Below are 18,424 nucleotides of genomic sequence, written 5' to 3' on the forward strand. Positions count from 1 at the left end.
TGTAAATGTTGGGGCATTGATTATGAACGTGTGAGAACTGAGGAGGATTGGGATGACTGCAAGTAACTTAACGCCTTACTCCAACCCACCCCACCTTGATAAAAGAGGCAGCCTGGCCCTACCTTGCCTGGAGATACCAGTATGCAGTCACCTCATTTGGAGGCATTACCTCCCATGAGCACGTGGTTTTCCTCATGTCTCATCCCTATCATCCCCACTATTTCCAGAACTCTGCGCAGACCTGTGAAGAGGAGACTCCCCACCAAAAGAATTCTAACCTTATGTTAAACCATATCAGTAGGAAATGGGAGATCTATATGGGGATAAAGGAGTTGGTTTAGGTAAAGGAGGAACATAATTTTGAATTGGGCTAAAGATTTCTTTATTTTTAAACATCTAGAATGGGTTCTAGCTGATTGCTCAGATCAGCTGCTTGAGACCTAGTCTCTAAGGGGGCTTACATTCAATGAACTTGAGATGCCAATAATGAAGAGGCAGGGATTTAAGACTTAGAAAAACAGGAATGTTAGAGTGGATTGTTGGGTAATCAATGACAAGTAGTCACCAATAGGATTTTTGGTGCGCATTGTTTATTCACCCCTATTCTATATGAACTGAGGCCTACAAGACCTTGAATAATAAAACATTTAGAAGTACTTTGGTGAAAAGACTATCAAAATATTGTAGTGGATCACCTATTCACATTTCATATGAAGTGGAGATGATGACATCGCAAATAATGCTGGACAGTAATAAAACTAAATTATCAGAGGCAAGATTCGCATGATTACTATAATACTCCCATTATAGTTGGCAAAACCAGGCACACCAGGGATTATTGGTGGTGGGTAGCTAGCTATCCATAAGAATAAGAGAGGTGGGCCACTTATTAACATCCTACATGGTTTGATACACATACACACAAACACACACACATACACACACTCACATACTAGTATACTCTTCTGGGTCTTGTGCCTGTGCTATTTAATGATAATGGTTCACTGGAAAATGAGAAATAGATGCTGGCTCTAAGCTGACATTAATTCCTGGGTATCCAGAAAATCACCATGGTCCTATCATTTGGAAAAATCAGATGGAGGAAAGGACAGGTGAAGGTTAGATGATAAATGGAATTTATATACAACTCCACTTGTCAGTGGCTCACGGGTCTGTAAAGTCATGCTGTGGGTATTTTTTTCAGTGGCTGAATGACACAGGACACACTTAATTCCAGCAACAAGTGTGACAACACAGGTGAAATGGTGCCCACCAGCAGAGCTCCTAAGATACTCAGTGCTGAGAGTTTTTTTAAAATTGGGGTTTAGTTAAGTAGGCAGACTCTGCCTGGCACAAACCAAAATTTCCGACTCCCAGAGGGAAGCAAGTGCCAGCATAAAGTATACTTTCGTTTGTCCAAACAGCTCAGGCACAGTGAGCCACTCTTACAATTTAGAATGCTGGAAACCTTCCTAAATTGGAGGTTCCCAGACATCAACCAAAGGCCAGCACTGTAAGCCTGCCTTCTAAGGATAGCAGTCAGTCCTGCTGTGCCATTCTTTTCTGCGGAGATAGGAACACAGAAAGGGAGTGCCACCTCAGATGAATTGCAGAGATTGGCGCTAACCACTAGCACTAACTCCTCGCAGCCCCTAATTGGACCTACCCTTATGTCCAGTGCAGCAGGTGGAGGGGCTTCAGAAATTAATGGAGGATTATTGGACGTGTAGTCAGATAGCGACTCTATAACAGCTGGTCTTCCAGATGCAGGTTCTTTACTAAAATAAATCAGTAAAGCCTTGCATAGCTGTGAATGGGGTAAATGTACCAATGTTCTTTATACCAAGAGCAGAGAATGCTAGAAATATTTTGTTTTCAGTGAAGCGGGTCAGCAGCATGCCTTCACTATCATACTTCTGAACACAGTCAACTCACTGGCTTTAAGTCATAATGTGTCTGAAGACGCCTGATTGTCTCACCATTGTATGGGGAATCATGCTCATCCGCTATCAATATGGCATTCTTATGATAGAATCTGGCGAGCATGGATTAGCAGCTTCCCTAAACACTTTGATGACACCCATAGGTGACAGAGGTTGGTGATAAACTCAGTGGCTATGTAGGGTTCTGATACCTTCATGGAGTTCAGGGAATGAAGATAACTCTCAAAGTGAGAGACAGTTTGCTGCGTCTTGCACCTTATATCTCAAAGAAAGGCAGAAAAGTTGTTTGGCCTATTGGAATTTTGGAAGCAAAGAGCATTAGGCCGTGTGGTACCTAAAACAAAGGAAAGTTCCTGAGTTGTTGAGACTGCAGTGCCAAGATCTGTGGAAGATTGGCATGCTTGATAACACTATGTCCAACTCTGTAAGGTTCCTATCATTGTGGAGTTAAGCCAGAAAACAGCTTGTTCTCCTTTTGAGAAATAGCTATTGAGACTAAATTCATGATCATGAGTCACCAGTGACCCTGCAACTTGAGCTGATCAAAATAAACCCACTGAGTCATAAATCTGTGTGCCAAATAGCACTCTATGGTCCACGGAAGCAGTCTACACAAGACCAGAATTGAGCAGGTCCTGAAGTCTCAAGTAAATTCCAGAAACAGATGGCTCATCCTCCCAGGGCATCTCTTCACAGTGCCTTATCATTTAGATAGGCATTCTTAAAAATTTTTCTCCTTTAGTTTTTTTTTCCCTCTTTTGATTTTGCACTCAATGTCATTGCTATCAGATAAAGGTATCTGTATAGAGGTGTCTTTGAAATATATTAAACTAGTTATATGAACTCATATTTTATTTCCATGTATTCTTGTGGCAGCAGAATTTAAAATATATCTATTAGTTAGGGTCTGTTGTAAATAAACTCTCTCGGTCACTAACCATCTCAGCATTTCTTTATTTTGTCCCTTATCCTGAGTAAACATTTAGGTTGCTATTAAGTCCAACTATAATTTTTCTTCTCATCAGAACAAAAACATTACCCACTATCTTACATTTGCCACACTTGCCACTCTCTTATTTGCTTATACTGTTGCTATAAGAGGTTAACTGCCAGTCTAAATAATATTACTGTGTAGATAATATGTTTTGTCTCTCTAATTGATTTTAAGATCTTCACTTTTCCTTGGAGTTCTTCAATTTAACTATGAAGTATCTAGCTGGATCTTTTTACTTAACCTGCATCTTTATTTTTAGAGTTCATGGTTTTCTTCACTTCTGGAAAATGCTTACTTCAAATATTGCCTCACCCTATATTCTCTTTTATCTCCCCTATAAGTTCCATTTAGTCACATGTTGGGCCCTATCATTCTGTGTTATAGTCTCTTGAATTATATATTTTTTCATATTATCATAAGTCTCTATGTTGCATTTTATATAAGTTTTTCTTATTTCTCTTCCAATTCATTATATTCTATATTTATTTTTTTCTATATTTACTATCTACTTTGTTTTTATTTCCAATGATTATATTATTCATGGTCACTTTTATAAAACCATGCCTAGTCTCTTCTTCCTTGTGCTTATTTTAAAATTTTAATCTTTTAAAGATTTGATACATGATTATTCACTAGCATATAATGCCAGTGTATGAAATATTTGGGCATCTTATTGTGCCTTTGTTTATGTGATTATTTGAGCTGGCTGTGAGGCATTGGTCACTTTCCAGTTAATTTTTCACTGTAAACCCTTGTTTGGATAATTAGATTCTATGGGAATCCTGAAGTACCTTATTGAAAATGCCAGGAATTTTTTTTCCTAGCAAATTCTCCCTCTGGCATTATACAGGATATCAGTTCTAATTTCTTATTTCATATAGACCCAACTCCTTTTATTACTTTTCCCAGTACATCTTTCAAAATTAGGGTTCTGTGTTGCTTTTATCTGTAATATAACTTCAGTCTTTACTCACCACTCCTTGCATTTCATACCGTCTTTCAATTATTATTTTGCATAAATTCTGGAATTTTTCCTAAACTATTTTTTGGATGGTCATTTAGTAATAGACTCCTCTGTGTTGTCTCTATCTCCTCCTATCTCCTTTTCAACTTTGCTTTACATTTTTCAAGCTCAGGACTCGGTTATGTATCTATCTATCTATTTATTTATTTTATTTTATTTATTGATTAAGTTATTACATATGTGTCTTTATCCCCACATTACCCCCATATCCCCCACTCATGCCCTTACCCCTCAGTTATGTATTTAAAAGTCTTTTATATTTCACTCCATCCAACATTTAACATTGTTATGGTTTGAGAGGTAGCTTTTTAAAAAGAAATATAATCCACTATTTTTTAGCCAAAACTAGAAGTATTGTGTGTACAATTTTGATGTGTCCCAGGTTGTAAATCCATTTAACTCAGGGATATTGTCTTATTCTTACTTCCATCTCTCCTGTCTTCCTGCCCGCGATCCCAATGTCTAGCATAAAGTAGGTGCTCAATTTGTTAAAACAGGTAAAACAGTGTGTTTACTTTAAATGAGTTTGCTGTCAGCTTTGAATATTTTGCCTTTTGGAATTCTCAGCCAGGGTCTTCCATTGAAAATCATTGACAACATACAGTTGACCCTTGAACAACATGTGGGTCCACATATAGGCAGACTTTTTTTCTAATAAATACCATAAATGAAATTTTCTTCTCTATAACATTCTTAATAACCTTTTCTCTAGCTTATTTTACTGTAAGAATACAGTATATAATACATATAACATACAAAATATATGTAATCAATGGAGTAAGTTATAGGTAAGGCTTTTGGTAAAGAGTAGGCTATTAGTAGTTACGTCTTGAGGAGTAAAAAGTTATATGAGAATTTTCAACAGCAAGGCGAGTCAGTGCCCTAACCCCTGTGTTGTTCACAGGTCAACTGCAATTCAATTCAAAATCATATGGTCTTTTTTTTTTTAATCTTGTGTTTTCATATAAGCTCCATCATTTCATGTGATCTTGGACAACTGAATATAGTTTTTAAAGTAAAAGTAGGAAGAATGCAAGAGGGTTTTTTGGACATAATGAGACACTGTGTTTGACACGCCTAGCAGAGTATTAGAGCACTGGGGTCTAGGAGACGTTTCCCATTCCTTAATAAACCAGACAAACACAACCCTAGCTGCTAGCAGTATGTTTATCCCTTGCCCCTTTGGGTACATGTAGAGAGAAAGTTATAATCAGCTGAGAATAATTTTATCTTTTGGCAGCAAAATATAAATTTGCTTTATAAAATATTATGTGACTGAATTATACTGACTTGCTTTGGGTACCATCATTCCAGTTCATTTCTTATCTAAATGATGAATGGCAGCTGAAACAGTGTAGGGTAATGTCATTTTTACTAGACAATAACAGTTGATAAAGGAGTTTCCCAGCTGAAACTAGGCAATAAACAACTATGAAAGGAACAAAATAATGTGATTTTTAAAAAAATGGAATATATAAAATGTTATGGGACCTGAATTCAGAATCAGGATGTAAAATTGAAATGTTTCTGTTTGTATGATTCTTTACTCCTTTTTATTTCTCTCTCCTCTTCCCTGCCAAGGAAAACCTGAAATGGGCTGTGACATGACACAATCATTTACTTATTTAGTGTGGGAAGATGGTGGGGTGCATTGCTAATACAACACAAAATTGCAGTTTCAAAATCTAGAGGGCCTTTTAAAATAGCACACATTTAGAAATGGAAAAGCAACATTGAACACAAGAGTTATATATCTTTTATGGAGTAGCATTTTAAAATTTAACATACTCATCGTGTTTATTTTTGTGTGCCCAGCAAAGGCTGAAAGGCTTGTAAGCCCTCATTAACTTCATTCAATTAGCAATTACCTATTGAGCACTTCCTGTCAGCCAGGAACCTGGCTAATAACTGGGATGCAGTAGTGAAGAAGTCGCAAGCCTGCTTCATTGTTACAGACTACTGGAGGAATCACAGAAGTCAACAATGACCACATTAGACCTGAGGGTGCTAGGATGAATGAGGACAGAAGGCTGTGAGGAAGCCCAGGGATGAAATTTAACCCAGCCTGGGAAGATCAGCCAAGATACCTCAGAGAAAGTCCTTTAAGCTGGGAAATAAAAAATAATTAGTGTTAACCTGGTGACCAGTGTGGGGGAGGGATCTCAGAGCTGGCGTCTAGAGATGGCATGTTGAGAGCACTGCCAGTGGAGCAGTTTTATAAAATTGTCACTGAGAAGATAAGGGCGGGTATAATAGGCAGTAAGCCTTATAAGGTGAGCTGTGTTTGCGAGCTATGCTAAGGAGTATGACGTTTATGCTGATTCCAGATGGAAATACGTAGGAGTGGATTTGTGCCTTAGAATAATCACTCTGCCTAAAGAATGGAAAATGCATTGTGGGAAGAGAAACATCGGGTTCAGGGTGTTGCTGAGATGAGAATTGATGGACTCTTCAACTGACATATAGAATGCACAAGACTTGATGATTGGTAGTAGAATGGGTGAGAGTCATCCAGGACCAACATACAGGTTCCTGGTTTGGAAGCTGGATGAGAGGAAAATGCCATTCATTGAAATATAATATATGGGAGTGATGTTGATCAGTTGGGAGGAGGAAAGGAAGATGAGTTTAGTTTTTGATTCAAGGAGACATGTCAATTAGGCTGTCTCTGTGTTATGTGGGTGTATGTACACATTTACTCAGGAAGAAGACTTAAAATGTAGGTTTGAACAACAGATCATATCAGGACTTCAGATATAGCTTTGTGAAACAACAATCTATATATATAAAAGCCTAAGTGACCGAACAACCAAACGACCATATGACCCGTCACTATGATGCACACTGACCACCAGGGGGAAGACGCTCAATGCAGGAACTGCCCCCTGGTGATCAGTGCACTCCCATAGCAGGAGTGCCTCTCAGCTGACTGATCGGTGCCAGACACCAAGCTCAGGGCTGGTGAGCACAGCTACAGCAGCACGAGACTCTCCCGCCTCCGTGGCAGTGCGTTAAGGAGTGGCGGCAGTGGTAGGCTCAGCGGGGCAGGGATGAACGGGAGCAGCAAGGCACCTGGCCACCTGCTGCTTTGTGCACTACTACCCCCCCCCCCCCAGGGTCCTGGATTGTGAGAGGGCGCAGGCCAGCCCAGAGGACCCCCACCAGTGCACGAATCATTGCAGCAGGCCTCTAGTGTATAGATAATAAATTAGTAGTGTGAAGAGGAAGCCTAGAAAAAAGTGAACAAATGTATAATCTGAATAGAAAGGAGCACTAATGTAGAAATATAAGGGACATTTAAGAGACACACAAAGAGGAGTAATAAGGTATTACTCAATATTCTTTTACAAGACAGAGAAGTAAGGAGAACAAATAGTTCTGAAGTTGGAATAAAACAAAGAGCAATGAAATACTAGAGAATGTGGAGTGCTCAATGGTAGGCCAAAATTATGGATTTTCCTCCCAGAGTCCTGAATGCTCCTATCTTAGAATTTAATATTTTACTGGGTCTTTTCTTTCTAGAATGTGGGAGGGAGGGTGGGGAATCTTACTTTTCTCAAACTTCCTTTAAATGTGCAGATGCATTCTCTGCCCCTAAGCTATCATCCTTGCCACTGCACATGGCCCACTTGCTTCTCATAATCTCCTGGGCTATCTCTGTCTCTTGCTGTCATATTGCAGAAATTAAAAGAAGTTGAAAAATAACTTTAATATGCCTTTAAGAAATCAAATATAAAGGAATATTTTGAATATTCAACTTCATATAACTTCTATAACTATTCAGCCCATAGAATTTTATCAATATGTCAATGTATTCTGAACTTCGGTACACTGTGCGTTCCAAAGATGCATCTAAAATCATGTGTTCCACCTCTAAAAGCAAATGAAAATGAACTGACTACGGAAGGACGAGCACTGCACTCGGCAGGATATTTGAGTTCTACTTTCTAACACCAAGTGGCTCTATTTCCTCATATATGTCTCCTAATTTTCTTGGACCCAAGTTATGTGATTTGTAAAACAATGATCTCCAATGTCTTTTTAACGTTTAAAATCTTACTGTTCTCAAGTCATCTAAACAAGCAATGCAAGGTTTCTATTCAATAATAAAGGATATGCATTTCATTCCCATGGAGCCATTCTAATACGTGGGCCTGAAATATTTGAGTAAGTTTTAGTAACCACAATAATGTTCTAAATTACATGAATGTGATTAAATAAGCATATGAGTTCACACAGAACATTTCTACATCGCTTATAATTTTATTGTGGTTTTCTCCCCATTTACCTACTTGCCCACTTTTTTATTTTAAATTTTCTTTCAGGAGATTGCAGGAACATAAAGGCTTAAATTGTTAAACAGAGCAATAAACATGTATGTTCATCTAGATATGGAAATGGTGCAATCACTCCAGTTAAATATTTTCTAAAGACACTCCTGTGAAAGACTAAAGGAACTGCCTCGGGAGTCATTTGCCCGAGTTGCAGATTGCTACCAATAGGACCCAGTCATCGGAGGCAAACCCGAAAAACGAAGAACAGAGAAAAGAAAAATAATGTTTCCAATTAGGGACTCACCTATTACAACTGCCTGACTTCGGCAGACATACCAAGGACGGCTCTTCTGCCTGGCCAGAATGCTAGCATTCCCGAAGAATGGAGCTTCCTGTGCTCCTTGGATTTTCTGTGTCTTCCTCTCTCCCGTGGTTCGGCAAGGAGCAGAGGCCTTTCGGTGTGGCAATGGGGTCTCCGTGCCTCCTGACACTGTGTGTGACTTCACAGATCACTGTGGGGACATGAGTGACGAACAGCAATGTAAGTTCCATCCCTCTCTTTTCTCTACTTTCTGTGTACCTTTGCACCGGGGTGGGGGTGGGGGTGGGGTTGATGAGCAGCCAGGGAGATTCAGATAGATACCTGGCCCTGCATGGATCTAATTTATAAGCCCTTAGTGTAAGACAGAAACTAAAATAGTCTTTTCATTAAAAAGACAGGTCCATAAATAAAAATCACTCTAATAAAGCAATATCACATTGATAAGATTCTATCTAGCTGGATGTATTTTAGATCAGTTTTTACTGATTATATGGAAAGAATGATAGGCAGAAGTATAGCATTTAATTTTATATTAGTAGAGCAAATTTCAAAAGAAATGCAGTGCTGCAGCTTTAAAGTTCTGTGATGGAAAATATCAGCTCAAGGTTGAATGCAGTATGAAAGTATTTTTACTAAATTCTAAATTATATGAGCAGATTTTACTTTTGCTGCTAGGCCGGTGCCACCAAGTGAAATGATTGCGCACTGAGCACAGCCTTCTGGCCTCTATCATTTGGTTTCGGGCGGAGGAAAGAGCACCAGCTTCACAGAGTGCAGGACGGAGGGGGAGCCTGGATAGACCATCGACCAATAGTGTGATCTTGAACCTCCACCTCATTATAAGAGAAACCGCTCTCACAGGCGGGAATGTGCTCCATTGCCTACTGGTGTAATATTAATCAACAGGAAACCACTAAGGGGAAGACATGGTAAAGACTTTAATGTGTCTGTAGTTTCTCTGCCAATAAGACATCCTGAAGGAATTATTTCGTTTCACCAATGGAACCTGTGTTGCTCTTACATGCAATTGCCTTTCGTAAACAACTAATGGATTAAATGGAGTCATTGTTGGTTCATAGTAATATGACCTAGTTATCTGAAGGCACTAATTCTAGTCAGAGCACTTTACTCAAACATATTTTCTACTTTTATTCAGATACTATATTAATTAATGTTTACAGAATTCCTTTGTTCAGATAACGATATTAATTAGTGTTTGCAGAATTTCTTCTGCTAAAATAGATTCTACATAACAATTTTGCTATTGTTGGCCTTCTATTTACATGTTCAGTTGTTACATTAAAACCAGAAAAGAGTTGACTGAAAAATTTCTTCTCTGTAGAAGAAAACAGTGTAATGATTTTTGCCCCATACTTTGGGAGAGCTATCATGCAGTTGGCAACTATTAAATGCAAAGCACAACCAAAGACGAGGATTCTGTATGTGTCCATTTTCCCCAGAAAGGCTACGTGTGGGTGAGCTGCCCTTCTTGGGTCTGCCTGGGAAAGCCCTCTGGTGAGCAGCAAAGAGGAACCACTTGGCTGGTTTGACAAAAAGTGCCAAGTCCCTTCCATTGTTAATCTCTATGAATCTCCCTTTAGCGCACCTCCTGGGGTAACATGCATGGTCCTGCCTCAGGGAAAAGGTAAATGTGAAAGAAGGAGGAAGCCAAGGGGTGGGAAAGGTCTCGGCTGCATGAAAGGTTCTAATAACGCGCAGCCGTGGAGGAAAGCGAAGGAACACATCTGTCGCATAAACAGGTTTCATTTAAAATGTTACATTGGGAGATCACCTTTTGGCTTTTCGTTTTTCATTTTCATTTCCGAGAAGTTTCTACTTCCGTATTTTATTTAAAATGTGAACCATAACCTGTAGATAAAATTGAGAACCACTTTAAAATATGAATTTTTGTTGTATACCACATGGGGGGGGCAGAAGGGGGAGGAATATTGTCAGGGAATAATAATGGCCAAGCAATTTCTCTCATGAAAATTTGTGACACTAAATTTACAGATGATATTTTAAAAGTTAACTTTATAATGATGGTACAGTAGTCACATTTTGAAAAAAATCAACCCGTGCCCCCCTTTAATGTCTAAATGATGTGACCTTTAAGAAATAGATTAATAGGTTGATTTTCTTAATGAAATTGGCATAGTTGAAGTTGAATTTCAGATGCAACTGATTCTATCCATGGGTTTTTAAAAATGTTCTTATTTTATATGATGGAACTCTTTAAGAACACTACAACTGTTTAACTCAGGTTTTTGTTTTTGTTTTTAAGATATTAGGTTTAGGAAAACTGAATCTTCCCAATGGATTAAGTTCTATTTATGCACACTATTGGGCATTTAATATATAGTAATCAAGGAAAATAATTTTTAAGTATAACAATTATTTAGTTCTGGTGTTGACAAGAATCCCTCTTTGTTAAACTTTATTGATATAGTGAGCCAGGGAAAAGTGTTGTGTAACTGGTCTGGATATTTTAAAAAAAATCACATTCCAAATGTTGCATTGTCTGCTTCCAAGCAGATCCCCTTCTCCTGGTGTTCATTCTCTTGTATGTTTATTTGTTTATTTATTTTAATATCAGAGTCAATACTAAATACAGAGATAGTCTAACTTCTAGCAATTGCTTCAAATTATTTGATGTACAAAGGCTTTACTCTGCTTTATTTTTCTTAGCATAAAGGTAGCTGTGTTACTTATATTGCTACCATTCAAATCCAAATCAATCAGAAAATTACAAAATGTACTGTTGATACAATGTTGAGATATGTCCATGCAATGCATCCCCTCCTACTGAAGTGTTTCCAGAAAATATACTTAGAAAATTACTTTTGCATACCTGGTGACAGTATTAAAACTAGCTGTTTAGAGCTAAACTTTCTCAGAATTTACTGTGATCCAAAAGAGAAAAAAATATATTCAGTTAATAAAATACTGTTCCCTTACCTACATGTCATGCTTAAGTACTTTTTTTATTCACTCTAGTATTTTAATAAGGAGATAGAAGTATTTTATACTTTGGTTTCATGGAATATATCATAAAGATTTAAGATTTTACCTAATTTCTTTTACAAACTATTTGAATTTAAGAGCAAACATTTTTTTCAAAGTGTATTAATTTCATATAAATCTAAATGTATATGCAAAATATGTGAAAACTACCTTAGAGGGTACATTCTCAAAATCTGTGAGGTGATAGTGTTTAAGCCAGTGATGGCAAACCTATGACACGCGTGTCAGAGGTGACACATGAACTCATTTTTTGGTTGACTTTTCTTTGTTAAATGGCATTTAAATATATAAAATAAATATCAAAAATATAAGTCTTTGTTTTACTATGGTTGCAAATATCAAAAATTTTTTATTTGTGACATGGGACCAGAGTTAAGTTAGGGTTTTTCAAAATGCTGACACGCCGAGCTCAAAAGGTTCGTCATCACTGGTTTAAGCTAAGAAAACATTTCTTCACTAGAATGACATAAATATAAAGTATTTTTACAGTAATTGGTTCATTGAAGTACTGGAAGGTAATGGAAGGTAAAGCATTGATAGAGTGAAATGTGAGATTTCATGTGTAATATTTGTTACATCATTGGATGCAAAATGTATACACATTGTCATGAAACAATTAATAAAAATACTTTAAAAATTCTATTTACCATCGCAGCACATATTAGCGTGGGCTACTATAACAAATACCATAGACTGGCTGGCTTAAACAACAAACATTTATTTCTCAGCGAGCTAGAGGCTGGGAAGGCCAAGGTCAAGGCACCGGCAGAGCTGATGCCTGATGAGGGTCCCTTCCCCAGTTTGCGACAGTTGACTTCTTGCCACATTCTCACATGACAGAGGTCATGTCTAGTGTCTCTTCTTATACGGGCAGGGATCCCATCTTGAGGATTTTGTTCTCATGGCTCAATCACATCCCAAATGCCTCACCTCCAGATATCATCACACTGGTAATTAGGGCTTAAACATGAATTTTGGAGGGACATCGACATTCAGTCCACAGCACAACAGATTTATATGTATAAGAGATCTAATAATAAATATGTAGAGGTTAGCTAAAGAAAATTAGAAAATTTTCATAGACTTTAGTCTTGGCCTAAATGAGTGCTATAATTTTAAGTTCTGTGACATTTACTTTAATTTTATGTAACAGTTTAAGCACACTGAATTGGCCACTCATTGAAAAATAGCAAAATATATTTTTCATTTATTGCATTGGGCAGACTCATTAGGACCGTTTTGCTTTAATGTCTCTGCAGATCTTTTGGTCTTCTCTGGTGTTTAATCACAAGTTTAGAAACATTATATTTTAAAGGAGTAAAGCCTTCAAGCTCCTCTAAGTCAAAAGCCTCATTTTGTAAATGTGAATGAGGTGAGACACTAAGCCAAGAGATTAATAATTGAGGGGTATGTACTAATTAATAGTGCCTCAAGACTCAAACTGGGGTTCCTATCCATCCTATGTTTCAAATATGAGTTATCTAAGGTTTTAGAAGTGATTATAAAATCTAGTTCTCATGTATTGGACAACTTTAGAGGGCATTATAAAAGACACTAGAGGCCCAGCACATGAAATCGTGCGCAGGCGAGTGTCCACGAACGTCCATGAGCTGCCCGGCCCTGCTGCCATGAGCTGCAAGTCGCCCTACTGTGAGCCGCCACTCGTGCGTGGGCTGAGGTCGGTGGGGGGGGGGGGGTAGAGGGGGACCAAGAGGTGGTCAATGCACCTCATGGTGACTGGTCGAGCAGTCGTTCTGGTCGTTATGCTTATGGTCCCTGGCCTTTTATTATATAGATTGTTTCTAAATAAAACTGTCCATTAGTTATTGATATCAGAATATGTGCATAAATCTCTTTCAAATTGTTTCCTTTCAATAACATTTGCATATAGGCAATATTATTTATCTATACTTTATTGTCAACCCAAATACTTTCAGATCTGTTATGTATGATTTGCACCAATTGCAGGGTACTTCTGTTGAGTTGAACAAGAAGAGGAGGTACCTGTGAGAATAGAAAATATTCTGTAGAATGGAATGAATAGAAAAGTGAGGTAAAATGGATAGCAGTGCAGATTTTTAAAAGATTAACGTAGAATAAAACCTAAGTCCACAGAACTGCACACTGGTTTCAATGTTTATGATGAAAGGTCTATGAGATCTGCCTAAGAATGACTGTGGAGGCAAAGCCAGGGGATGTAGAAGAGAGCATAGGCAATAAAATCCCAGACATCTCTCATAGCAATATGTTTGCTAATACTCTTCTAGCACAAGAACAACTAAGGAGAAAATAAACAAATGGGACTACATCAAAATTAAAACCTTCTGCACAGCAAAAGAAACCATCAACAAAATGAAAAGGGAACCCACCCTATGGGAGAACACATTTGCCAATGATTCATCTGATAAAGGGTTATTATCCAAAATATATAAGGAACTCATACAACCTAACAAAAGGAAGACAAACAATCCAACTAAAAAATGGGCAAAGGACCTAAATAGACATTTCAAGAAAGTGGACACACAGATGGCCAAGAAGCATATGAAAAAATGTTCAAAGTCTCTGATCATCCAAGAGATGCAAATTAAAACCACAATGAGATATCACCTCACACCTGTAGAAATGGCTACCATCAACAAATCAATAAATGACAAGTGCTGGAGAGAATATGGAGAAAAAGGCTCTAGTACACTGCTGGTGGGAATGCAGAGTGCTGCAGCCACTATGGAAGACAGTATGGAATTTCCTCAAAAAATTAAATATGGAACTGCCATTTGACCCAGTGATCCCACTTCTAGGAATGTATCCTAAGAAACCCAAAACACAAATCAGAAAGAATATATACATCCCCATATTCATAAAAGCACAGTTTACAATAGCTAAGATCTGGAAACAGCCCAAGTGCCCATCAGTAGATGAGTGGATAAAAAAGCTGTAGTACATTCACACCATGGAATACTATGCAGCAGTAAAAAATGAAGGGTCCTTACCCTTTGAGACAGCATGGAGGGACCTGGAGAGTATTATGCTAAGTGAAATAAGCCTGTCAGAGAAAGACAAGTATCACATGATCTAACTCATAGGGGAACCTAATGAAAAATAAACTGATGAACAAAATAGATCTGGAGACATAGAAACATGGAATAGACTGTGGAATCTCAGAGGTAAGGCAGGAGTGGGTGGGTGGGAAAAGATCAACCAAAGAACATGTATACATACATCCGCATAACCCATGGACATAGACAATAGTGTGGGTAAGGCCTGGGGTGGAGGAGGGGCTGGCTAGAAGGGGTCAACAGGGAAGAAAGGCTACATCTGTATTATTTCCAACCATAAAGATAAATTTAAAAAAAATTAAAAAGACTTAGGGAGAGGAATGTCAAGAATGCTGACATCCCAAACTTGAGAAAGCTTGGAATATTTAACAAAGATTGTAAATCTTTTTGTGCAAAGGAAACGAATTTACAAGCTCTTTGTTAAAACATTTGCCGATGGAGTCTGAAATTTTTCCAATGAGTAAGGGAAAACAAGTGGAAATTAGATGTACCCACTTCTACTAATAACAAAATAGCGTGAATGTCTGTTTAGAGTTTTAATCATTTTATTTGAGCTAAAAATAAACATTCACTGGGGCTTTTATTGTTTTTATACTATTCTTTTCTTTCCTCAGACAATTATTTTTCTTGCAAGAGAGCTAATTTTTTTTTATAGTTGCGAGAAGGTTTAATGTTACTTGATAACATTCTGTGAGAATCACTTTACCTATTTTTAATTACATACGGTAATAGTTTTAGGGAAAATGTCCTCCATACTTTGAGATGATAAAGGCCTCTTACAAGAAAATACACATTGTTAATTTCCACCCGAATGTGATTTCTCCTAAGAGAGCTAATCTTAATCTTGGTCCAAAGGATGGGTGGGCTTCAGAGAGACCTTGAACTGAGCATTTTCTTTTATATTTATGCCTATTAGAGCTCTTCCTGTCATTTTGAAAACAATCTTTATAGAATACTTTCATGTCAAATAGCACTATCAGGAGCTCTTCCCCCTTGGCAGTGTTGGATGCTGCTGTGCACAGCTGTGTAACATAAATCATTTCCCTTAATAGATCTTGATGTCTAAAATTGTTTCACAGTGTGGGCTATTTTTGTTCATAATGGGCAATGGAAATGTGAGAGAAAAAGTGAACCACATGCTATATGGGTTGTTCTTTCATCTCTGAGTCTGTGAAAACATGAAAGCAGCACACTGAAGAAGCATTATCGGTGCATTCTGAAAATTCGCTGGACAGTGAGTCTTTCTCCCAAGAAAAGAGGTTAAAGCGTTACTAGAATTTATTTTGACCCATCCTACAGGGTTTCTATCCACAATCCCAACAAAAGATGCTTTATACAAACAGAGTGAACTTGATGGAGCATGTATCTTGATGATACTGTAGGAAAATAAAGCATGTCTTTATGAAATGATACCATCCTAGAGTTACAAACAGTTTAAGAAGGAGGCCCTGAAAAAAAATATTAGTCCTATTAGGGCAGGACATTTATTTAGTTCTCCCCATTTTCTAGAACCCTGATTATCATAGTCAATAAATATTAGATAGACTGATGCATTACTGGTCGGAGGAACTACCAGCTGTAGTTTTTTCTTCCACCATGGAGCTAGATAAAACTGCTCAGTCTTGCCATGTAATCTGCTCTTGTTTTGTGATTCAAGTGTTCATGTTCATATCATCTGGGACATTCAGTCTGTGAGCTCCCTTTGCACATTTCAAAGATTCTCTGATGACATAAAATGGTAAACTTTCTTTCACAAGCAAATTTCTTTCTGAAGCCCAGTGTCTGTATATAGATAGAACTCTTACCAAGCTTGTCATCCCTTGGAACTTTTCTGTTTGTCAATAAACATCATTTCTACATGTGCATGTTGACACTAAAGGCTTGACTAGGAATTCTAAGAGAAGGCTTGCATTCTGTTGTCAAAATTATCCAATTTATGAAAGGACATTGAGTCACAGCTATTAAATAAGTTTCCATCAAATAAGTAGGAATAGGTTAAATGTTTTCTACTACCCAGAAATAATTGTGACTTTCCAGTGAATAAGTATTGAAATGCTTGATTGGATTTGGAAGATAAAAATAATTATTTTGAGAGAAATTGAAAACCTGTTTAGAAAATGACAAGAGTTCATTTATTCCTGAATTAGTTTACTTGATAGAAAAGTTTGTCCATGCAAGAGATATAATTTTCTAATAAGGGCTCTGCATTCACTATTATAGGAATTACTGAAAAAGCCATAAGATCTTCTGACCAAACTGCTACTTTGGAACAGAATTATATACAAATAGCTATGCAGCATTTATAGTACTTACATATATATTGCTGTAGATTGAGTGAATGCCATGTGTTGTCCATATTTCTGCAGAAATCACCAGACACTTAACAAACACTAGAGGCCTTCTTTAAGGGTTACTAACCTTAAACAATGGTAAAGAGAAAACATGGTTTGATAATCCTTTTCTCATTGACATAGATACCATCAGTGATGCAAATACCACCAAAGATGTTCTCAATAATTTGAATATAAAAGCCAATTATATGACAAGAATCAAACCTAAGTAATATTTAATAACTGATGTGGGCTATGGAAGTGCTAATTCCATTTGCTGTTACATACCTTTGTGAGTTGGGTTTTTTCCTGTTTCTGTCCCAGTGAAAATATAAAAATTAATTCAGTGGGAAAGATAACAAATATTTCTGGAAAAAATGAATTGCCAGTCCAAATAATAGCAGTCTCCCAAGGAAATTTACTTTTGAGGATAATTAATTTTTACTTTCATTTACTTAGAATACTTGGATCATCTCATCCTTTGTAGGAACTGGCCATTATTTATTTATTTACTTATTTATTTTACAGTTAATGAGAGTAAAGGAGATAATTCTTTGTGAAAATATTTTTCTGTTGTTATCTACCTGAAGGAAATAATTTTCTAAAAAGCAAAATAAGCTATATATAAACTTTTGTGACTGTGAAAATCATTGTTTTCCTTAAAAAGGAAAACACTTAATAAACTAGGAATCGAGGAAACTACTTCAACACAATACAGGCTATGTATGAAAAAGCCACAGCTAATTTCTTATTCGGTGGTGAAAGATTGAAAGCTTTTCCTGTAACACCAGGAACAAGATAAGGATGTCCTCTTTCATTACTTCTATCTATACAGTATTGGAAGTCTCAGCCAAAGTAATTAGATAAAATGTAATAAAAGGCACTCAGATTGGAAATGAACAAATAAAATGATCTCTGTTCACAGAAAATGTGATTCTTAAACAGAACACCTTAAAAATTTGACGAAAACAAAACAAAGCACATCCTGTTAGGACAAATAAGCAAAGTTGTAGGCTACAAAATCAACACATAAAAATAATTTTCATTTTTATACACGAACAATGAACAATCTGAAAAGGAAATTAAGAAAACAATTTCATTTGCAATGGCATCAAACAATAAAAATACTTAGTAATTACCATAACCAAGGAGACAAAGACATGTTTATGGAAAACTAGAAATTATTGCTGAAAGAAAGAAGACACACATAAATGCAATCTACAGGTTCAATGTAATCCCTCTTAAAATCCCCAAAATGTTTTTTTCCCCAGAAATAATATAATCCATCATAAAATGTATCTGGAATTACAAGGGACTCCAAGTAACCAAAACAATCCTGAAAAAGAACCAAGTTATAATCCTCACACTCACTGATTTCAAAAATTTTTAGAAAGCTATAGTAATTAACAGAGTGTGGAAATTGCACAGAGATAGACATATAGGCCAATGGAATAGAA

General features: G+C 37.0%; 1 protein-coding gene across 1 annotated transcript in view; it reads left to right on the forward strand.

Moving 5' to 3' along the window:
* Positions 1-8,421: 8,421 nt before the first annotated feature.
* MALRD1 (MAM and LDL receptor class A domain containing 1) overlaps positions 8,422-18,424 on the forward strand; it is a 629,377-nt gene continuing 619,374 nt past the window's right edge. The window contains exon 1 of the mRNA XM_059660668.1: positions 8,422-8,776. Within this exon, the coding sequence (XP_059516651.1) occupies positions 8,599-8,776 (178 nt within the window). The 5' untranslated portion in view covers positions 8,422-8,598. The remainder of the gene's footprint in view (positions 8,777-18,424) is intronic.

Source organism: Myotis daubentonii, chromosome 1, assembly GCF_963259705.1.
Source record: "Myotis daubentonii chromosome 1, mMyoDau2.1, whole genome shotgun sequence".
NCBI classification, from domain to species: domain Eukaryota; kingdom Metazoa; phylum Chordata; class Mammalia; order Chiroptera; family Vespertilionidae; genus Myotis; species Myotis daubentonii.